This window comes from Pagrus major, chromosome 8 (assembly GCF_040436345.1).
Source record: "Pagrus major chromosome 8, Pma_NU_1.0".
Classification (NCBI taxonomy): domain Eukaryota; kingdom Metazoa; phylum Chordata; class Actinopteri; order Spariformes; family Sparidae; genus Pagrus; species Pagrus major.
In genome coordinates, this window is record NC_133222.1 from 18,875,381 (window position 1) to 18,899,859 (window position 24,479).

A 24,479-nucleotide genomic window follows, 5' to 3' on the forward strand; every position below is an offset into this window, starting at 1 on the left:
GAAAAACACTGTGCTTTTTTGAACATTAAAGCACGTAAACATTTTCTAGTCGACGTCCAAAATAAAAAGTACGAACCTGAAAACGAACATAATACGGGACCTTTAAATTAAAATGACAAACATCCCAGTGAAAAAGCAAAAACACATTTTGAGTAAAAGGAGAGTTGAGTTTAATAAGAGTTAAGTTATTTTGTTGTTCAGGTTCACACTGAGTCTAGATTTCCTCCTCCTGCCTCAAGACGCAAACTGACACTCAAAATGGTGATTTTCCTGTTTGGTTTCCTATTTTTATGAATGAAGGCGGAGGTCGTGGGCTCCTGTCATGTTCTCCTCTCAACCACCAGGGGGTAGAGCGACATGCAGAAAGAATAGCCTCCAATCTCTCTCACTGTTCAGGGCTGTGTGTGTGTGTATATGTGTGTGTATGTGTGTGTCTCCACAACATAAAGGCGACGTTCAGGGCGAAAAACTTGCAATTCATGGCATGGAGGAGTCAGCGGGCAGCCGCAGCCCTGTGATCTGTGCTCGGTGAGGTGGATGAGGAGCAGATCATGGTCTGAAGACACTTCTCATCGAGCCTTCCGAAGCACAGCCTCGTCTAGCTGCTCGAGTCGAGAACTGTCCTCATTTTTCCCCCCTCCTGCTCCCCTGTCTTCTTTTTCGCGTGAAATCTGACCCAACATCCGCGGGTTTTCTTGTCTAGTTCGGATGGCAGATTGAAGCGACTCAAACATTATCCAGAGAGAGAGAGGAGGGGGACCAGAAAGGAAAAGAAAGAGACATTCAGGCTCATACTGCAGCGTTTCAGATGCCTTCAACTTTGAGCCACAGGGACAACCCCTAACCTCTGTTTTTACACGAGGGACAGACGCACAGACATCTCCGTCATCTTCCACTTCATGAGAAGGACTCGTCTCGGTTACAAGCTGATCGGAGACTACGCGGGGACCATGGCAGCTACTTTATCGGCGGATGAAGAACAGGTAGGCCTAAAGAGCTTTTACTGCTTCTTCCTTTCTGTGTCACATCGCCCTGAACGCTCCAGCCTCGGCCCCACCTGGAGGTACTTTGGCCCTGTGCGTTGCGTGTGTGCGCACCGAGGCGAGCGGCGGTGGCGCTGCGCAATGGATCCGTTGCGAAATGGTCTCGAAAAGCGGAGCGGAAATATTGTATCGATTTCTGGCGCTTTATTGCTCCGGTTGCATCACTGCCAGTTCCTCTCCAGCGGCTCAGCTCAAGTGTTGCGAAACAGGCCGAGTTCGCCTCCATCAGCCCCCCACCAACAGATGTAAAATATCCATGTCGGCTTTTTTGGAGTAGATTCGTGGGTACAGACCGTGATATGACAGGGGGGAGAGCTGGAGACGCTGTCTGGCTTCCACATTTGGCCCATTCAGGAATGTATACAGTAGAAACTTGGCTTGCTGGTGATGTGGCTGTGAAAAACTTAACATCCAAGTATGTTTTATGAGGCATTCATTCACACGTTTACGCCAGTATCAAGGATGGGAAGTGCATTTTAAAGGAGCACTATGTAGTTTTGGAGGAATTTTGATATGTACAATTTTAATGAGGTGAGGCTGAAAACATAATTTTTCTGCCATTTTTGCATGAAAAAAATCTATAAGTCGATTAATCGTTGCAGCTCCGATCATTAAATATTATATATTTCTCGATAGTTGCTTGTTAGTTCGGTACATATTGCTTAAACTAAATACTGCTTTAGTTTCAGCTGGGTGTACCCATTAAAATGGCAACCAAGGCTGCAACTAACCATTATTTTCATTGTCGATTAATCTGTCGATCATTTTCTCAATTAATCAATTGGTTGTTGGGTAAATGGCTTAAAATGTCGATCAGTCCTGTATTGTTTTGTCCACCACCCAAAGACCTTCAGTTCACTGCGACAGAGGAGCACAGAAACCAGAAATTATTCACATTTTAGAAGCTGGAATCAGAACTTTGACTTGCTTTTTCTTGAACAATTACTCAAACCGATTTTAAAAGGTTGTCAAAGTAAGTCAATAGCTGACAACTAATCGATTAATCATGGCACCACTACAGGCAACCCAGTGTAAATGATAGCATTTATCTTGGTTTGTAGTTTAAATGTTGCCAGTCAAACCTATCGTGGCATAAACGTTACCAGACCATAAGAAAATCTAACCTGAGCAGAGCAGATAGACTTTTACACATTGTTCATTTTGCTCTGTACACAGAACAAGTTACTGTGGGAGAAAAACAGTCAGTTTTCACTGGTTAGATTCTGAATCCATGTATGATTTAGTTTCTAGTCTTCTTCTTCAGTGCAGGTCAGGCTCGTGCCTTCTCTTCCCGCTGACTCCTCTCATCATCTGGCCAGCAGAAAGCCTTATCTGGCTACTCCATTTCCTGTGTGAGCCAGGGCCCCCGCTAGGGTACCGGACGCCCTCATTACATCCACAGCCTTGTGGGGGGTGTTTGGGTGGATTGTGTGTGTGTGTGTGTGTGTGTGTGTGTGTGTGTGTGTGTGTGTGTGTGTGTGTGTGTGTGTGTGTGTGGCAGGGTGGCTCTCGGGAGTGTACACGGGTGTAGTGGAACTTCATTCTAAAGGCAGCTGTTAAAAGCATTTCCACTAGACTCGGGGGAAGGGGGAGTTTATGAGTTACAGAGTGTGTGTGTGTGTGTGTGTGTGTGTGTCTATCATGTGCTTTAGAGAAAATGTGTGTGTATGTGTGTGTGTGTGTTGAGTCTACTCCCAGGAAGCAGTGTAGTGAGAGAAATTGGGGAATAAAGAGAGTGACGTTATTGACTTCCTGTTTTGGTATCGACCCGTGCCAAATGGAACTCGCTGAAGTGAAGTGAAGCCGCTTGGCAACAACAGTCCTATATTTGTAAATAGATTAGCGTTGCATCTGTAATCAAGTAGATACTGGAAAAGACAATGTCTGGGGCAGCCATGACTCGTCTTAAAACATTATAATGAAGAAATGCATCGGCCCTGTCTGTGGGATCATGGCGTAATTATAATGCGCAGTCACCCTCCACGACTTCCCATAACCCTTCAACTGAATGTCTTTTAGCTGAGACATTAATACAGTCACCATGTACAGCGTGACTCCGTATGGCTGGAATGTGAATATAATGGACAGCATGTCAATACTGAGACATTAATGACCAATTCTTGTAACAAAGCATCATGGTGGTAGTTAGTAACTAATAAAAACACATCAAGCGGTATGCCAGTAAGCCAGCATGTGAAAAAAACCATCACCCTGACATTGACGCATCCAAATGAAATGCAGTTATAAACCAGAATGGCACTCAGTAGAGTGCATACCTCCACCAAGGCCCAACAGTCCTCTTATATAGTCACTCACAGATACCAGATACTTTAATACGTCTGATATTTTTCATCAAGATACATGCATTATTCTCTGAGAAATTAAAGAGAATAAAAAACAACGGCCTATCTCGCAGTGTTAAAGAAAGTGAGAAAAAATTCCAGGACCCTTTATCCGGAGCAGCACCAAAAGTTAATGGGGTCTATTCTGGGCCGAGACCCATCCTCCATCCAGGTTTTGTTGAAATCTGTTCAGTAGTTTTTGTGTAATCCAGTTCACAAACCAACCAACCAACAAATGGACACAGGTGAAAACATAACTTCTTTGGACGGTCTATAGAGTTTTATCAGTGGTCGGAAATACAGATAAAATTTGTGAATTTCCCCGGTAAGTGATCAATTAAATCTTACCATAAAAGCATCTATTACAGTAAAGGTAGTTTTTTAAATCGTAGAAAAAACCCAGTAATTTAGTGATAAAAATATTATATCATGTGCAGCTGACACAGCTGTTATTGTATTAGGCTTTGGTTTTTGCATTTAACTCCTAAAACACTTTGCATTTTGTATATTTGCAAAGAAAACACATCCTGCAGTGTGCAACATTGCACAGTGAACAAAATAATAAAAACCATCATCAACATGTGTGGTCATGGTTAGCAGCATGAAGCTGGAGGATTCAACAGTGTGGGCAGCTGTTGCATAAAAAGCCTGAATAGAAGATGGTGGGATGAGGCTCAGCACGAAGGTTGTAGGTGGAACAGTTTCTGAAATGGAAATGGATGAAAGCACAAATATGATTAAGAAAGATGACCCTTTGATTAGCCAGGGCTAACATTTGTAATTGAGTTATGATTCTCCTGAAATATTGAATAAGTGAGGGTGAACAGCCCACAAGACTACTCGACTAAAGTAGTCTAAAATACTGCCTGTGATGGTAAAATTAATCCTGTTCAGCTGTTGCCTTCAAGCAAAAGTGCTGAACGTTGATGGTTCCAGCTTCTCAAATGGGAAGATTTGTGCCCTCTTCTTGTCGTCTATTACATCAGATTTAACATCTTTTGGGTTCTGGACTTTTGATTGTACAGAAAAAAGGCTTTATGAAGTCATCACTTTGACCCTTTCCTCTATTTTCTGATGTTTTATTTGAGAAAGTAGAGGCTGGTTATACACACATCTCATACAGTAGGTGCAAGGCTGTTAGGAAATCGTGAACAGAAGTTAACGCTTGCACATTTACTCCATGCAGCAGAAGTTTAATGAAAACGACATTTTGATCACACTTAAATCTTCATCAGGTCAAACTGAAAAACTTTGTCAAACAAAAAAACATATACACCCACGCTCTATGATGACAGGTGTGGTTCATCATCCAAACTGCCCTGAATAATAAACATCCCGAACATTCAAAAACACCTTCGTATATAATACATTAAAAACAAATACACAAGGCACCACAGAAATACAAAGCCTTATATCAAAACATCAAACATAAATGTTGTATATAATTAAATGTTTTATCAAATCAGAATCAAATTGGTCTTGTGAATCAAGATCCAGGATCACCTGCTCCTGCAAATATATTAAAGATACTGTTTGAAGCTGGAAAGGTGGCAGAGTCCGCCAAATATAAACAAAGTAAAACAGTATGAAATTGTGTCGTCCTTAAAGGTCAGTTTGTTCATTCAGTCATGAAAACAATGAGTTTGTTTATTTAGTTTGTTTAAGCATTAAAAAACTCAAATTAATGAAGATCTTTCCTTTCTGATAAAAATTTCTACACAAAACTACATAGTGCACCTTTAAACGATGATCTCACTTTCGTTAACGAGTAAATAAATGAATACGGGAATGATTTCAGATGCAGCCCCCGTATCCCTGTGGGAGCAATTTTTCTCCAATTCAATAGTTTTTCCTTGTAGTAGCAAGTTTTCTGGGACAGGGTCAACATATTTGGACCTGTGGACTTGATTTAAGAAGTATTTGGCAAAGAACCAACCACAACTTCATCCACTAACTCACTGCAAAGCAGGTTCCAGCCACAGTGAACCTAATCAATTAGTTATCGACGGTCACTGTCAACACCACCGATGAAAAACCCCTGACAGCAAACAGGATTACATAATGTCAGAAACCATTTGTTTACAGTGTCCGCACCAGTATTTCAGAACAAACCGAGGATGTAAAGTCAACAGAACCAGTAAAGAATAAAAAAAAAAGAATAATTGTGATCAGAGATGCCCTCTTTCTGACCTCTCAGTCTATTTAGATTCTTGTCAGGCAGTATGAGCCAGAATGAAGCATTTTAAAATCTGTTATCAAGAACTTTAAGGAAAAACTCTTCCTCCATATCAGAGCTGGAGCGAGCCAAGCAAATATTTATGCATCCTCCAGGAATTAAATAAGTCACTCCTCCGCAGTGAGTCTTCCAATGCAGTCTGGTGTGCTATCATGAAAACAAACCGGTTCATCCTCAAATTCCACTCTGGCGGATATGGCCCCTAGTGCAGAAAAACCAAACAAGACCGGCTTCTCCAGGAACAGAGGGTCACTGCCTGGAGTTGGCAGGCTCTCCTTAAAAGGCTAAGAGAGAAAGAGCAGCTGTCAGAACAGTGAAATCTTGGAAACCCGAGTGTACCTGACAGCAATCTGACAGGAAGTTGTCTTTGGCCAACAGCGAAGGATTAAGGCTTCGCAGTACAACAACAAAGAGCAGACGGCTCATGTTCAGTGGGACTGGTGGACTTTTTGTGAAAAAGGCAGGACCAGAAAAGTTGATTATTCTTTCGGTAAAGTCCAAAATATTCTTATGATATTATGACATATTCTCAAAATATGCATTTTTACCCCCAGAAGTAATCCTTGGTAATCTTTTCACTCAAAACATTTTCTGTCCATCTGGTTTAGTAAGCCGACAGTTTGATTTTGCAGCAGTTCAGCTTTGAACCAACTTGAACTGAACCCACATTTAGAGGACAGAAGATTTAAGTCAGCCACTCATCAATCTTCTCAGGCCCTGAGCCATCATCTTCTTTGTGATTTCCAACCAGATCAATGGCTCCATTAACTGCACACCCAGCTAGCTCCGAAGACTTGAAAAGAACGACAGTGAGTTCACCCAGTGACCCAGTGGAAGTTAGATGAAAGGGAGAGAAGAAACTACCCAAAAACATGTTTAAATAACACTTCTCATTTGTCTTCTTCGGGGAATGGCGCTGGCTAAGCTGCAGGGCCATCATGGAACATTTAGGTCATGTGGTCAGAGGTTGCCTGGGTCCAGACCTTTCAAGTCATATGTTCAATGGTATTCTCTGCCGGGGGATGTGGATGACCTCCCTTGATCTTTCTCTTGCCGTCTACAATGATTTAGACCCTCTCCGAGTCAATGCTGTGGCTAGTTCTGGTCTGGTGTTCACATACAGATGATGTCAGAATGCTGTATTTGCTGAAGACCATGACATGTGGTTAAAAACACTGGAAAGCTTACAAATACTGTTCCCTAAAGTAAATAATGACCTTCTTTCCTTCCTTTTTAAACTAAGCATAGTTGTAGCCTACTTGACTAAAAATAGACACCTAGTTAGATATTAAAGTACTGCGAGTTTTCTCGTTGGGCCATTGAAACGCCCTGTAGATTAAATACCAGACTTAGAATAGCCTATGAATTTCTCCATTGGCACCTTTAAAACACAATATTGCATTAAAGACAGAGTTCTTTCTTGGCACAAGCTCATCATCCACCATGCTGGAAGTTTGGAAACAGAAGTGCCAGGACATTAAATACCCACAACTCAAATATGTCATTGCAGGAGCAAAGCGTGTCTGAAATAGGTCTGAAATATTCACAAGTCAACTGAAAAAGGCAATATTTTATGCCAGTATTGTTGAATCAGCTCAGAATTATCAGAGATCCGTTCTCTACTTCACTGAAAAGCTCAGAAGTCTGAAGAACGCCCCTCCACATTTCTCCCCATGAGAATCGGATATGAAACGACGTCAGCCCTGTCAGGTGCAATCATCCCTCATCCCTTGCATGTTAAGGCATCTGAACAGAGCAGAAGCTGCAGGCCCTCCTGTCTGTGAAAGCACTGGCTTTCCTGAGGGGAGACAGTGGCATCCTGTCTTTAGGCTCAGCGCTCGTCAGTGATCGTTTTGTATTCCTAAAGAGCCGTGGACTCCCAGAACTTGACTTCCTGTCTCCCTCGCCTGCCCCTCCGCTGCTGTGGCTCGGCAGAGAAGCGGAACCCTGTGTTTAAAGTGTGAGCTTTCACTGCCTCCTCTGTCGCCTTTTGACGATTCACTGGGTGCTGACTCGCTAACTCTGCGGGTGCGGAGGGTGGTGGGGGTGGGTTCCTGAGGGAGAGTATAATAAGAGCAGAGGGGACAGGAAGCCTCTGAAAGACTGCTGGCTACATGCATAAGTTATTCACAACATGGGGAGAAGGCCTTTATGGTCAACACGATTTCCAAATGACAAGTGCAGTGTATGATATGAATTTGATCAGTAACATTATGTTCGATTTAAAAAGTGTCAGCTAGCAAACTTTTCTTTAATTAACTAACCTAACTTTACCCTTACAGGTTCTAATTTTGGCCACCGCAGGCAGCTGTTTTCATAGTGAAAGCTATATGAACTGATTGTATGCTCCCTTACGCTACCAAATGGCAGACAGACACAGTTAGCCACTTGCTGGTGAACAAAGAGGTACATTTAGTGGCTGAAGAGCCCGATTTGGTGAGTTGGTGGAGACCAAAACAGAGCTTAAAGAAGAGTGAAAATTGGATTATATTCACCAGGTGGCCAGAAACGGAGCCTAAATGAATGCTAATGTTGTTGTATATCTGCAGGAAACTTTACCAACACTGGTATTTTTTTTTACTTACAAATATTAGGTTTCTGCTGCCTCCATATTGCAAAAAATCTTGCTAGACTTAAAGCTGGTGTTTGTAGAAACATTGTAGAAACTAGCAAGAAAAAGCTAAATTGTGAAAGCTTACTGCCCTGTAGCTCTCACTAGCCAACTGGGAGATGTGTCAGGCTCAGTCGCTAACTGTATCCAACTACCTCGTAATCATAGTGAATGTAAACAATGAACATGGCTATTGTTAGCACTCACCACTGTCCAGTTATTGCCACATAGTCATCAGTAATGTTTTGCTTTCCTGAGGCTGCAGCCAGATTTCACAAGAAACTCATTAGCATCTTCATCCTGACACGTGAAAGCTTTACCATCACAGGGTTTAATGGCCAATTAATCATGGTCGTCCAGGTGAAGAGGAATAGAAAGCCAGCATTGTGTTCTGAAAACAAATCAAACCTACAACCCCATTAATTTGTGTCATCCTTTCAGCAAACATAACTGATGTTGTTGCCAATGAAGAACTGCTTTATTAGCTGATGCCTCAGCACTTGATAGCTGCATGCGACTTGCTTTACTGCCAACTACGATTAACAGTCTCAGGATGATGCCCTGTCATTATTGCAGCTTCAAGTCATAACCAGCAGTCCAGCAGGAATCCATCTTCTCCCCCTCTCTTGATCTTTCACTCGCTTTGTTCACTCTAAACTGGAAGTTTTCTCTTATTGAACAAAACTTCCATTTACATGTGTCACTCCTTGTTCATTTCAGCTCAACCATTCACTGGATTTTTTATTTTTTTTTGTGCCTTCATGGCTTCCAGAAAGTGCCCAAACTTTCCCCAAGATAGCTGCGGTTAACACACGAGATGAACCAGCAAAACTGAGAAATAACTTGTGTGAAACCCATCGTTATGGATGGCTGCACAAATTATAGTTCACACATTGTGAGCGAGGCTCCGCTCACCCCTCAGACTATACAACAGCATATGAAACGCCATCATAGACGTCTCACCAGGCCATAAAATGATCAAATATTCTGCGAGGCTTTAGATAGCACTTCCTCTGAGGATGTATCGAGTTTAAAGCCCAGTTTCACTTCCTTCCTGTTTGACCCTTTCGATTATGTGAGTACAAAGTTTGTGACCACATCTGTGTCTGTTTCAGGCTACCAGGCAGTTTCTGGAGGAAATCAACAAGTGGACCAGTCAGCATGGAGTGTCGCCATTGTCCAGGGAATTGGCCGTCAAGTTCCTCATGGCTCGCAAGTTTGACGTCCTCCGGGCCATCGAGCTCTTCCACAGCTACAGGGTAAAAAGACTTAGTTTGTGCACTCCGCATGTGGGTGTTGGATTTTGCTACTGATATTTCATTTTTAATGTCAGCATAGTAATTAGCTGACCAAGTGGGCAGCTCGCACTATTATCACTTTATAAACCCCTACGGACTGCACACTAGGTCACAATATTTAGTCGAGCAAATTTTGGTAATTATAAATATGCAAATGTGTCCATCTTTGAGAACATTAGGCCTCGTTCTCAAACTCTAGATCATTCCCACCGGGTCGACACTGGAAGTTGGAGCTTTTAATGAGACAGTTCAAATTAATAACCAAGAAAAATCTGCTTCCTGTGAAACCTGGGTATCTTTTGAAACTTTAGCATTTTGAAAACAATGCAATACTTGAATTTAGGCGCTAATATCAAAACACATTTTTTTAGCACCTTAGTTTTGGATATATAAACATTTTAAATCTGTTTTTGTCATTTGATAAAATGTGAAGAAATCAGTGCATCATTGTTAAAAGCTTGTGAGAGAAGTATTCAGATAGTGTAGTTGTGTGAGGTAATAGTAACCTCGTTATATACTGTTGGGTTGTTTAATCTACAGCAATGAATCATATTCTATAAAATAATCCGATGTTCGGAGGATCACTGTCTTGTGAGAGCCACATATTTCTAAAAGGTCAATTCTGCACGAGCTCAGAAAAACAGCATGTTTTCAGTTTGGTGACGATGCATTTTCCAGCTAATCCGAGAAGGTTTTTAAATAGTTTATCTAGCTCAAGAAGTAGGAGAATTTTCTCAACCCATAAAAAACACTTCAAAATCACCAAATTTGGAGGTTCATGGTTTCTCCTGGACAAAGAGAGAATGGAAAATTCTCGTAACTAAAGCTATTCTTCTTTCAACTAAATGTCAGAGGGAGATATAATAGTAAAAGTTATTCAAAAGTCAAGTAAGCAGTATCTCAAATTTGTACTTAAGTACTGCACTTGAGTAAAAGTACTTAGTTACATTCCACCACTGAAGAATAAGTAAACAAGCCTAAACATTCAAAATAGTCGATGTTACCAACACTTTTCTGGTTGTACTCTTTGTTGATGTTAAGATTTGATACTCAGCTCTGTTAGACTAAAATAGTGAATATTACAAAGCCAGAATACATAACTGTGTCACTGTGCAAAAAGGTGTTGTTTATCTAAGACTTCTACCTTTTTTCTTTTTCATAAGTGGGTCAAGGCAGGGAGGCCTCGGGGACAGTGATGCTCAAGGCACAAGCTCTGGTTTCTGTCCACAGATTCCACCAAAGCTAACAAGCACCCAAAACCTGCTTGCTTTGATATCTTTGACCTATCAGAGAGCCAGAAGAGGCAAACTCATCTCAGCTATAACTCGGGTTATTTTGGTGAAAACATAGTTTCCAGTTTTCTGGAAACACATAACTCATCAGTGTACACATTTTCTGATTCAATGTTATCAAACTAATCTACACCCACAGTGGAACAATCTCTCTGCTTTGTTTTTCTTGCTTATCACACTAAAAGTTAGTCATTATTTCCACAACTTGTTGTAAAATAGGAGCCTCTTGTTTGGACGATTGTGACATGTAACTGCAGTCTACTATCTTTCAAATTATTTCAGATGAACAGAGATAACTGGTGACATATTACAAAGGACAATGACTAAAATCAAGACGGCATATGATGTTACATCCTACAATCCTCATTATATCCGCTGCATTTGGCATTTAAAATCTATTTGCACCAAAAGAATAGCAGTCGAACGCCACAGAGGCCGACCCAGAGGTAGAAAGGTAGATGTCATGGAGACACACTTCACTACACCCACAGCACAGTAACACGAGGCCTTTTCATTGAATACATGTCTTCAGAAGCCAAGTAAGAGATTGCTGGAACAGATGCACCAAAACCCTGGAGCCAGACACACACACACACACACACACACACACACTGAATTAAACACTGGGAGGGGATGTCTCAAGAAGCAGCATGCAGGCTTATTCAGCCTCCCAGAGAGCTCAGAGCTTATCACGAAATAAGTGTTCATTGGTTGGTACAGCTGAGGTTATGAGTTATGAGGTCAGACTAAATGAGGAACATGAAGTTTCACAGCCTTCGTACAAAACAAAATTAAACAATGATAGAGTCGATTATTTCTAATATATGGCTGATAAGAGTTGAGATGTGGATGTTCTGTGCATAAGCTTTTTTAGTTTTGGCATTTTGATGCTTTCTTTGAAGAACTGGAGCTGCTCAAACATTAAGCAACGTTCTTGAACATTGTTCTTCTCCTTTTTTGTTTCCTGTTTGTTTGTTCGATTGTTTGTTAGGCTTTCAACCACCTCCCTTTGGAGAACAGAGAATTGAAACCATTTTTAAAACGTGCATTAGAGTTTATCTATAGCATCCAGCTGTATATCTGCAGTAGGGTCCAAAAGGCTGTTAGTTGAAATACTTGTATTTTGCATTACTTTTTTCATTACAAATGATAATGAAAGCCTAATAATTTGATTGAACTGTTTAATTTAATTTCGGTATATCATAGTATTTGGTATGTCCCACTTTTGCTTTAATGACAGCATGCACTCGAGCTGGCATGGACTCCACAATATTGTACCGATTGAACCACATTGAACATTTATGGGAGCACTTGAAGACTGAGAAAGCAAAGCATTTTGTGACATAACAAGAAGCTATATGGAGCACTGTCGAATCATGCTGGGATAACATGAGTCATCAAGTTTCACAGATACTTGCGGAGTCCATGCCAGCTTGAGTACATACTGTCATTTAACAAAGGGGGAACATACAAAATAGATATTCTGAAATGTATGGACATTTTTTGAAGTTGTGAAGCTTTTATCATAATTTGTAATAAAAGAAATAGTATTATATTTGAAACAAATGCAAAATAGAAGCATTTTGACTTATGATGTGGTATTTTGTAATTTCCCCTTTTGCTTTAATGACAGCATGCACTCCAGCTGGCATGGACTCCACAAGACTGTGTAACTTTGTCATGTCATGCTGGGATAACATGAGTCACGGCAAAGCCTCTCGTGATGTCACAGACAGCCTGGCTTTCTCAGTCATCAAGTGCCCCCATTAATGTTCACTTGGGTTGAGGTCAAGTGACTGTGGAGTCAGCGAGTTCTGTACAAGCTTGTGGAGTCCATGCCAGCTCAAGTGTATGCTGTCATTAAAGCAAAAGGGGAACATGCGGACTACTTAGATACTCTGAAATTCATGGACATTTTTCAAAGATTCAACTTTTCACTCAACCTCTACGGTCATTTGTAATGGAAAAACTAGTATTACAAAGTATTTTGACTTGTGGTCTCTCTGGTTTTGGACCCTACTGGACCTTGAGAGGCCACCTGATTGTGCACCACAGCTGAGACCCAGATAGGTGCAGTCTGAGGACTCACTGAGTACAGATTATAATCAAATGTAGCAGAAAAAAGATGTCTGTTCCCTAAATATCACAGAAATAGCAGTCGGTGACCTTGGTGATATTATTACCATCAAACCGGAAAACGATGATCAAGATGAAGCCTCGGGGGCAGGGCCTGCAGGTCTCATTTACTTTATGATCTCAAAATAACATCTAGATAATAACATAATCAAGACCTTCTCCTGCGAGTCATTTCATAACTACCAGGGAGTTGAGGATAATGTCTCATTTTCTCCCTAAATGGTCTACGCTGCTCTAAATTGCAATTCTGGCCAAATCTGAACATGCAAAATGGGATTTATCTGCTCAGATCTGCTCCGGTTTATCCACTGCAGCTAACGGAAAGTTCCCAGACGTCTCGCACAGACTCTATAATGACCTGAATAGCTTCAAGACGTGGCAGGATTTTACCACCTACCTTTAGAGCAAAGGCGCTTCAATCACCAAGGTGGGTTCTTATTTCTCCAATGAATAGTTGGCCTGCATAAACGCGACTCATTTATGAAAGCCTTGAATTTGACTTTGAAAAGGATTAGTCTCCCCTGCCACGCCACAGTTCATTTAACTCGGTTTAGTGCTATGTCAGCACCAAGAACAGAGGCTGGGCACAAGTAATTTGTCAGAACAAACTAAGGAGGAAAGTTTCCAGTGAGGTGCTTGTTTGGTGGTGGGGGACGTGCAAACAGGCCAAGCTGGCATTCAAAGTGAGGTTGTTAGTCATGTAAGCAGGGCCTGACATGAAAAATCTGTGTTTTGTTTTGTAGTCAGCAGTTAGCCAATTAGCTCAATGCCACAATCAAGTGCAAAAGTCTTTATGAAAACCAAGCCCTCACCTGTTTTGGGTTTCATGACACCTCCAGGGAGGTCAGGTTCATCCTATATTTAGGGTGAAGTTTGTTTAATCACAGTTGAGAGCTCATATTGTTTTAAAGAAAGAAATAGTAAATCCAACAACGTCCTCCTCCCCATGTTTGGCCCTAAAAATGAGTTCAAGAAACTCCCACACAGCCTCAAGGGGGGGAGAAGAGGAATGGAAACCTTGCAGAGAGGGGATCCTCCTGGCAGGAAAGGGGGGCGTGTAACTCTCCATTGTTCACAGAGAGGAATTCACCTCAGAGTTGACAGCCTGTTATAGTGACTCCACAGCCTGACTTCACCTGCTGTGATCTGTTTTCTGCAGGAAACACGTCTTAAAGAAGGAATCGTCAGACTTCAGCCTCAGGAAGAACCTCTGCGCTCGGAGCTGCTCAGTGGGAAGTTCACTGTGTTGGTAAGAGACTCCTATAAATCTCCTTAACATTTTGCGGCCCCTAAAGATATAACATGTAACACTTTCACAATAAATGTCCAGACCAGGGGAGGCCAAAATGGGGTCTGGGTGCAACATTTGGCCAGCCTGATGAGCAAAAATCTTTGAAATAACTATAATATAAATCGGTTTATGCCATTTAATTTGTTTTAGGTAAATATGTAGGATCCTTTTAAATGTATTAATTATTTTTCATAATCTGAGCATGGCGGGCAGAGTGACCCTTTAGTTTTAGTTTGTGCCCTAAAAGGCACAGTGTTTGGGCACCCCTGGTCTCAGCAATCGTCGCATATTTCGTTGAGTAGTGTACTTAAAATGTCCCAAACGTTTCCATCAATGTTCAAACCCAGAAAAATCAGTAGCTGTGCGTTTAATTTGGTCGTCTGCTGTTATAACTTGCGACATATGACAGATGATATGTCGGAAAGTGAGGAAGGAAGCTGGCAGTGTGACTAAACATATTGTGAATAAAACTTTCCTCGTCCGAGAAGCTTTCTGTCTGAGTTATGTCAGATAGCTTTTCATCAGCGGCGGCGGTTGTTTGACAATGAAGAAAATAACTCCCATAATCCCACACTACTTCACGACATCATCGAACTGTGTCTTTTGTTTTCATTGCTTTGATGGGGGAGACCACAAGCAGAAATGACATGCTATGCTTTTTAAAAGTCTAGTCTGATGTCATATTACAGAGCAATTACAGAATAAGGAAGGCAAAATTCTATAATCTCCTTATAATAAACAAATAAGATTAAAAGACCAAAGTCAACTGAATTAATCCTATTAATCTGTGTATCCAAAGCCTGATATACTTCCTTTGTTCTCTGTTGCTGTCCAGAATCTTCTGAAAACACAACAAACAAGACAGATTATATGCCAACTAGAGAGCCAAAATGCACTATTTACTCCTGTTTGAGTAACATTTGCTACAAACTACAGCGCCCAGCTCTTTTAGGAACCCAATGAGCCTTTCTTAAAACTGACACTGTACACTTGTGACCTGTTTTAAAGATTTACGCTGCAGGCATGGTGGGACAGGCATTGTTGGTTTTGGTATTTCTACCGTTTCAGCTTACTATCCCTTATTCAGCTGTTGATCCTCAGCTTTTATGTGAAATGTTAGTTGTAAACGCTGCTTCTGTGATTGTGGATTTAGTACAATTCAGTCTTTTCTGAATGATGGACGATGTAGTTCTATACTGATAAACGTTCCCTGTTTAACATGTTGCAGTTGTCTTGCTTTGGATGCGTTTCCTTTTCCCCTTGAGTTAAATATAGCTTCTTCTGGACCTGTCAGGGAAGCAGCCTCCTTTGTGGATCAATAAAATTACACTTCAAAGAACTTGTTAATGTAATGAGCTCATTGTTTATTCACAAAAAGTTTTAGGGAACAAAGTCTAAAAGCAAGCTCTCTTAATGAAGAGTTAGAGGTCCTTTTTAGGTGCAAGTTATTGACAGACTGATGTGCCATGTGGATATCCTGTGCCAGATAAATTTAGCCTTTTGTCAGCCAAATCACAACCGTAAATGATGCCCCCCCCTCCCCACTTTCAGCACACACCCACACAAACACACTCTCCTGCGCTTCCCCTCTTCCTTCCCCATTGACGTGCCACAGTGGCATTGATGCTGCACATCCTCTTGTCTGACGTCGGAGTTCTCCAGCCTCAGCAGCGGGCTTCATATCCTGTCTGAGGTATTTTTAGCCCCTTTGCCCGAGAACACAGGCTTATTTGCTTACAAAGGGCCGTGTCGTTGTGTGTTTGGTCTGTGGCTTCATTCAAGTGAAGAGCCTGCAGTTGCTTTGACACCAGCAGCCTTCAAACTGATCAGGTTTGACATGAAATATATGTTCCGTCTCAGGAAGCAAAAAAGAGCCGTAAGACCTGCAGCATCATTTTTTGACAAGAATTGTTCCTCCTGTTGAATTGTCGACAGCCCTTTTTGGTACCGTGCCAGTAATCAGCACATGAACTGAAGTGCCCCCCTGTGGTCATTGTTCATCCTTCTTTTTTTTTCCTGAACAGCTTCCATTTGGCTGCCTCGTTGTCACACTTTAAACTCAAGTCAAGTGGTTAAAAGTACCACATGACTTCTTCGAAAAACACGTCTCCTTCTGGTAACATTTTCTTCATAGAATTCATGCATTTAAGGAGAAATTGGGTCATAGTTACTGGGAAAAGAGAAACGGTGAAGAAAGATTACACCTTCAGAATACAAAGAAAACATTTTTTTTCCTGTTTTTACCAGAAATGTGACGCATTGCACTAGAGCTGCAATGATTAGCAGATGAACCACTTAATTTCCTATTATTTCGATAATTGACTAAATCGTTTCAATTTTAAAGCAAAAATGTTAATACATTTTCTGGGTCCAGCCTCTTAAATATAAGGGATTGCTGCTTTTCTTTGTCAGTTGTGATAGTAAATGAAAAGTCTTCGAGTTTTTTGACATTTTATTGACGAAACAATTAATGATTATGAAAATAATTGTTAGTTGCAGCCCTAACAGCCTCCTTTCTCAGGGATTTAACCCACTGCTGATATTGTCAACAGTTCTGTACAGACAGTTTGAGCTGGAAGTGAAAAGCATGTAAATTTGTAACACCAACTTGAATGCTGGTATAACCGGTTAGTTTTGTGTATTTCAGAGTGTAAGGGACCCATCAGGGGCTTCCATCGCCTTGTATACGGCCAAGCTTCATCACCCAAACAAGACAGGCAACCACGTGGTGCTGCAGGCCCTCTTCTACCTCCTGGATCGGGCGGTGGAAAGGTGAGGACAGAGGGTTTTTGTAGCCTGAATATAAAGGAAGTTGAAATAAAATAGCTATCTGTTATCTGATCGATACTTGGCAGCCATGTTTTTCTAGAATGTTAAATCCTCCTTTAGCATTGGAGTCAGAAACTTGCTTAAAATATTCTCCAATTAGTTTTCCATGAGGGAGTCCTAAACATCCATGGCAACTATGCTGTATTTGAAGTGTTCCTGTATTTCAAAATGTTGTCTATTTCCTGTGTTGCTGCATACTTTAGCTGTAATCTGACCTGTTTGTTAAGAATAACCAAAACATTAACACACATGCCTTAACTTATGTTCGCCCACAGCTTTGAGACCCAGAGGAATGGCTTGGTGTTCATCTATGACATGGCGGGCTCCAACTACACAAACTTTGAGCTGGACCTGAGCAAGAAGATCCTGAACCTGCTCAAGGTTGGAAATACAGACACGTTAAATGTTTTTACACATGCACAGTTAATGCCAAACAAAGAAAACGAGATTAATGTTGCTGAGAAACGGTGTATCATTCACAGGGTTTGATCTACCTACTTATTTACTCCTCTCCAGGACCAGGTTAATACATAACTGTGGAGTTATGTCCTTATATCCTGAGGAAGCAGATTGATTAAAACAGGGTTCATGTCTTCCACACTACAACATAAGGTGTAGAAAGCATAAATATCGTTTGTTTTCAAGGACTGATTAACTAAAAGAGGGTGAGCTTATGTGAAACCACTGGCCACATTGTATTTTGAGGATCCCCCTTTATCTCAAACCAAACAAACTGGCACATGATTGTCTAAATCTTGATTTTCAAAGAAGAGTGAAACAAATTATAGGACCTGCAATTACCAAGGGAGGTTCTGTGAAGTCTGGTCTGCTTTTTTGAAGCACATAAAATAAAAAGAAACTGTTCTGTTTGCTTCGTCAACTGTTCCTCACTCAATGCGATGTGTTGATCTGCAGCGCATTTGTCTGTTTCTGTGGTAGAAAACTTGAATTACGAAAAAGGATGAAACATATTCTGTTGATGTGTAATGAAAATTATGGTCTGTTCTAAGTTGTGCTGTCCTCTCTCCACCAGGGGGCGTTCCCTGCCAGGCTGAAGAAGGTGCTGATTGTCGGGGCTCCTGTTTGGTTTCGAGTGCCCTACAATCTGCTCAGCCTGCTTCTCAAGGAGAAACTCAGAGAGAGGGTAAATCCAGGAGCTCGTTGCTCATCTTCTAACACTTGCACTTATCAAGAGTTCTGAAAAAGTCTGTCTAGTTTATCTGGAGTGGTATACAATGAGTTGAGAAGGCAATTCAGAGCCATTGATTGTTGTAAGTGATCATTTGATAGGGTGAGTGTCTCTAACCACTAATCTACGCTGTTGCCTCATGTGTCCCCCGGATGTTCACTGAGGTCGATCACACTTCCACATTACTGTCCCTGAAGAATTTCATTAGTATGGATTTCTGTAGAGACAAAGTCACCTGATTGCTTTCTGTAAATTATTACAAGAGTATTAATGCAATCAAGAATAAACTAACAAATACTCTTTGACATAAAGTATTCACATCTTAGATACATGTTGAGCACAGGTATTGGCCTGAAATTTACCCATATTGGCTCCTGTCGCCCCCTTTCTCTTCCAATTCCAGGTCCAGATGGTGAAAATGGCCGAGCTGCGCCAACACCTCCCCAGAGACTGTCTCCCCCAGCACCTTGGAGGCCTGCTGCCACTGGAAACGTACAGCTGGAACCAGCAGCTACTGGCGGGCCAGAACGGCCGTGTGGATCCAGTGGACGAGCTGGTGGGCATCCCAGTGGAAGATGCTTCCATTCATGTCCCCGGACCCGAGTCCATGCGCCCGCAGGAGCTGCTGACACACCTCGGCAGGCTCCAGCGCACGGGCATCCATCTAGAGTATGAGGAGCTCCGCAAAGAACCGCCGCCTGGAACCTTTCACTGTGCACAGTGAGTTTACAGCAGCAGACATGCAGTATATATCAGAAATGATTCAAACCTGGGACATCAGGCTTAATATTAGTGGATTGTCATTTTGAAGTATTGGATACAAGACTTAAGTGTCATTGGTAATTTTTTCTCTTATGTGTCTACAGATCAGTCTACAATCAGGAGAAGAATCGTTATGGAGATGTGCTGTGCCTTGATCAAACAAGAGTTCGTTTGAAAGCCAGAAGGAACGAGGTTGGTGCTTTTTAAAATATTACATGTGTCATTAATATCAAAAGAAAAAGACGGCCAGTTCCATTCATGGTCACTCTCAGCTGCCAAGGCTGCACACTGCCAGTACTCCAGCTTCACAAGCGAGCTGGTAAATGTCCAGCCAGGGAGAGTTTAATCAAAGGATTTTCAACCTGTTGTTTTTTATTATTTAATACCCCGTCAGCCCCATGTAGACAACTGAGACAATTTCATTCATATCTTAGCACGATTCACTTTGAGTGATTTCTTTAACATGATGATACACTTCAGAATTTGAAAGGGTTCCTGCCATCTTTATGACAAAGTTTCATTGTTCCCACAGAGATCAGACTACATCAATGCGAGCTTCATGGACGGCTACAAACAGAGGAATGCATACATTGGTACTCAAGGTACAACAACTGCCAGATATTTTTAGATAATGCTCTTTGGATGGTTCTCTGGAAACCTAAATATTCATTTGTGTGTATAGATGGACACACAGATGGTTACGTGAATAGTTTGCCAAGAAAGTCCGTAATTTTGCAAACAAAATGTACGTAAAACTTATGGAATTTAATTTGTGATCATAAGGCTCAAAAGGTAAACACAGGTGTGGGTTTGGGTTTCCTGAAACCTGTTGATCCGCACAATATTTAAAGAAGGAATATTTAATGGTCATTAGCAATGGACCAAGTACTGAACCTTGTGGTACACCATCATTTATGAACATTCAGAGATTATCTGTGAAACATAGCAGAACATAAACTATGAGTGTGGGTCCATAAATGCCAGTATCTTCTAAGTACTGTTTTTACTGAAGATATCAAGGGTGAACTTCTCAGTCTGACAGAAGAAGCTGGTGGATGTACAAGTGCTTGAAGGTACATACTGCAATATTGACTGACGTCTCTTGTTGAACTGTGTAGGACCACTGGAAAAGACCTACAGTGACTTCTGGAGAATGGTGTGGGAACAAAACGTGCTCGTTATCGTCATGACAACCAGGTAATTTCAGTAGATTTTTGTGAAAATCATTCATTCTTGTTTGTTGAGTGAAAAAGGGTGCCTTCATGTGATTGGTAAGGATTGGAACTGTGACCTAAATATATTGAATCGTCTCTGTGCTGCAGGACAGATGAGGGCAGCCGGAGGAAGTGTGGACAGTACTGGCCTCTGGAGGAAGGGGGGCAGGAGGTCTATGGCCATATGGCAGTGGTTAACCAAAGGGTTGATCACCACACCCACTACAACCACACCACCCTCGAACTGCACAACACTGAGGTACAGAGATGGACCACTGAGAGAATATGTGGGGAGGTTTTTCATACAGCAGCAATATTCAGTTTGTCAACAAACAACGTGGGGAAAATAGAGTCAAAGATAGTTTCAGTGGAAGTTGCTCCAGTGAGATTTGTTTTCCTCTCTTTATCTGGGTCAGATGGAAGCAGGATAAGTAATGTAGCCCAGACGTCCTTCTCCTCCAGGAACCCTGCTGGAACTACTTCTTGACTTCATGGTGTCTTGTCATCACCATGAAGTTGCCAGGAATCCAGCAAAGACGTCAGGAAGTCCTCGTTTAAAGCCAAGAAATAGTTCTAGCACATAACTCTCTATGAAACTACAATGTTTACCTTTCTGCGTACAGCGTTAATTAGTACAGTTTACAGGTGCCATTCGGTGGGATTTCTTTAAATTAGCACAGAGCCAAGCTAGCCGATTCCCCTTGTTTCCAGTTTTTATCTTATGCTAAGCTAAGTTAAGCTAATGGTGCATTCATGTGTTGTCAGAATTATCAAAAAAACATCTTTCTGACTGGGGAAAATCACTATCAAGCCAACTTTTTAAGGACAAAGCAACTAAAAGTGGCAACCAATGTAAAACAAGCTTGAAACTAAAAATATTTTTGTATCCATTCAGACATGTGAACAGAGACAAGTGAGTCACTTCCAGTACCTCAGCTGGCCTGACTACGGCGTTCCCACCTCAGCAGTGACTCTCATTGACTTCCTGGGAGCTGTGAAGAGGCAACAGAGGAAAATGGTGAAGGCTTTGGGACCTCAGTGGACAGGCCACCCACTGGGACCCCCAATGGTGGTCCACTGCAGTGCAGGGATCGGGAGAACAGGTGAGGTCCTGAGATTGTATTTTTCCACAAGCTTGACGTATGATTATTGGCATTATGTTTTCATCTACGGATTGTTTTGAGACTTTTTTAAAAAAAAGCTGCACATATTTCACTTTAAAATGTTTAACACCTAGTTTTGAAATCCTATCATGAGCTTCGATGACTAGGGAATATGGTAAACACAGAGATGAGGAGATCATAAAGCTTTACACAAAAAGCCTTCATTTTAAGATGAACATTTGTGCTTCATTGTAAAAAATCCTTTCTTTTTTAAGTGTCACTGCTAACGAGCCCTGTTGTCGGCAGGTACCTTCTGTGCCCTGGACATCTGTCTGTCCCAGCTACAGGACGTAGGCTCACTAAATGTGTGCCAGACGGTGCGACGCATGAGGACACAGAGGGCCTTCAGCATTCAAACCCCGGACCAGTACTACTTCTGCTACAATGCCATTTTGGAGCACGCCCAACGGCAGGGCCTGCTCCCGACCAATCAGTGAGCTTCAGCCCTGACTTCCCAAACCAGTCCATGAACCCTGAGATCTCTGCAGTCAATCTGTAAACCCCGAGCTGTGTTGTGTGACCAATTAGTGAGCCCAGGAAAGTTAAACTTCCTCACAGAAGTGGTCTTTCGAAACTATGCCATTCTCCATTTGCAAGACAGGACAGTGACAAGAAAAGCCTTGAGTGTTGACATTAAGATGTTTCAACGTGATAACATTCTCGCTTCCAACAATGTGACATTTAGTTTCTGTCGCTGAACATATCTCGTAAAGTATGCAGCAGCGAGAACAAACTGCTCTTGTGTTGTGCAGTTTTGTGGCTCTGTGGTCAGGCACATTGGGCGAAGTGATTGAGATCATTTTCATCTACCTTTTTTTTTGTTTATCTGCCACTTTAAATTAATTGTTAAGGGGAACTTATTTCACCCCAAAATAAAAGTTCTATCAGTATCTACTCATCCCTTATTGGTTAAAACTCCACTTAAAGGTGCAATATGGAAGAATTTTGGTTGAAAACATTCAAGACCTCACTAAATGTATCAACAAAATATGGAGGAATAGCAGTTTTGACATTATGATGTATTGTGTTGTAATGTTTAGCATGCTAACCAGCTAGCCCTGGCCCACCCGGGTTCAAAGCTCTTGTGTCAGCTGTGTTAACACCAACATGCCTGGACGGCTAGCCGCACGGCTAACTGAGCTAACGGCAGCTACAGTTGGCAGTAATTAACAGTTACTCAGGTGATATGCTGCCCAGTATTTGTTGTGAGTATGAATTCAACGAGTGGCCATTTCATTGATATTGCACCATTAAGCTTGTAATACTGCATAACAACTAATTTAATTTTAAATTGCATTTCAGTCAAATCTAATCAGTCTAATCAAATCCTGTGCACGTACGGACGGATATCTCGGTCAGATGCACGAAGTAAGCATTAACTTAATTTTGAAAAGAGCTGAAATGGAACTACAATAGTAAACTTTTATGCTTTTTTGCATTTATTGGAGTTTCAAGTAACATTATGAAAGAAACTGACTCAATTTTAGTTTTGGGGTGAAATGATCCTTTAACTACTTGAAACAATTTTTATTCCAAACAGCAAGCTTGATCTCCACATTCACGCAACAGTAATAGGTTGAACTTTACTGGTAATTTTTTAGGTAAGTTGGGTAAGTTTTTACACCTCCTGTGTGCAGGAAATACTGTGGTCACTGTAGTGCGTTTTCAGCATACGGTATGGGTCACGCGTAGATGGTACGAGCTAGTTCTGCATAGTCTCAGGAGTGTCGTACTGAACACAAAGAGGTGAAACTTTCCAAACATATCGCCAAAAAAACAATTCAGTGAAGAAGTATTTTGCCAGGAGGTTGCATGATTCGTTCTCCTCTGCCTCAGTAAATACCCCTGAACGGCAGGAAAGAGGAAGCAAAGCACATCCAAAATGATCAGGTTGTACACTCCCCTCTTTGTGATCACTCATTAAATCGCTGTCCATGTGAATTCATTTTTAGTTTTTTAGTTTTATTTTGTTTTCCTAAATGTATTCACTGAACCCCAGACCTTCCATCCCTCTGGAATATTTTAGATTTCCTGACTCGCAGTACAGATAGTGACCGGTGTCTGGCCGCCTTTGCTCACTAGCAGTGCCATCATGCTTTAGCGAATGTGGGAATGTATTGCTCAGTGCCCACACACATGCACACGCACACATTTAGAGCAGTCTAAAGTGACTATGCCAACTGAAGCGTACGTCTGTGTACATCTGTGGAAGTCATCAGTTAAGACCTCATGAGTAGTGCAATACTTTTGTTTATTTTTTTTTTACATAAATCATGTCTTAGCACTTTTAAATAATTATTCCCGATGTGATCTGAGATAAGACTTCATTGCGATATGATGGGATGACAAATAAAAACTTAATAGTAATTCTGTAGGTCTACGTGTGATGCTGGGATAACTTGATTGTTAAATTTAGTAATGCTTAAATATAAAACATTTAGCAACGTTTTGGACTTACTGTAAACATCTGCATAGAGCTTTACTGAGACAAATCGAGAGGATTTTACAGGGGAACCACAAATTAAAGACAGAGTAGCTGAAGAAGCATGCACAAATCTGTGCCTACACCCGATTAAGTCCTTCTTGGGCACTTGAGAGTCAGAAATTTTGTCTGAATTATATTTTCATTATTGTTGTGTTTCTTTAAGTTCTACAGACTGTGGTTGTAATCCGTGCTTTCATCTGGTCCCAGTATCTTGCCATTATTATAGAGTACATGTACAAAAACTGAGTGTCTGTGTCATACGTTGCATTATGTTGTTGCTGGGTGAAAAAAAAAAAGTGTTCTTTACTACAGAATTCATATTGAATTTGCTTGTAGTGAAGCATTTTTAAGTCTGCCATCCTCATGCACTCTCATTTTTTCATTAGAATTATTTTTCCTTTCAATGATGGACGCAAAATGTGCCCTATTTTATTTTTCTATTGTATTCAACAACTGTTTTCATACGATTACCCAGGATATACAGTTATCTACATTAATTTTATATTTGTTTTATTATAACCTATTACTTTATCATTCGTATGACTATTGAATCAAGCTATACTGTATTAAATACAAACTGTCAACATA

General features: G+C 41.2%; 1 protein-coding gene across 1 annotated transcript; it reads left to right on the forward strand.

Moving 5' to 3' along the window:
* The first annotated feature begins 422 nt into the window (after positions 1-422).
* Positions 423-24,479, forward strand: ptpn9a (protein tyrosine phosphatase non-receptor type 9a). The gene is made up of 13 exons (XM_073471808.1): positions 423-983; positions 9,348-9,491; positions 14,118-14,207; positions 16,897-17,021; positions 17,354-17,459; positions 18,112-18,222; positions 18,671-18,987; positions 19,134-19,221; positions 19,562-19,631; positions 20,148-20,226; positions 20,352-20,502; positions 21,139-21,346; positions 21,653-24,479. Exons 1-13 carry the CDS (start codon positions 900-902, stop codon positions 21,841-21,843), a joined length of 1,764 nt encoding a protein of 587 aa, XP_073327909.1. The 5' UTR covers positions 423-899; the 3' UTR covers positions 21,844-24,479.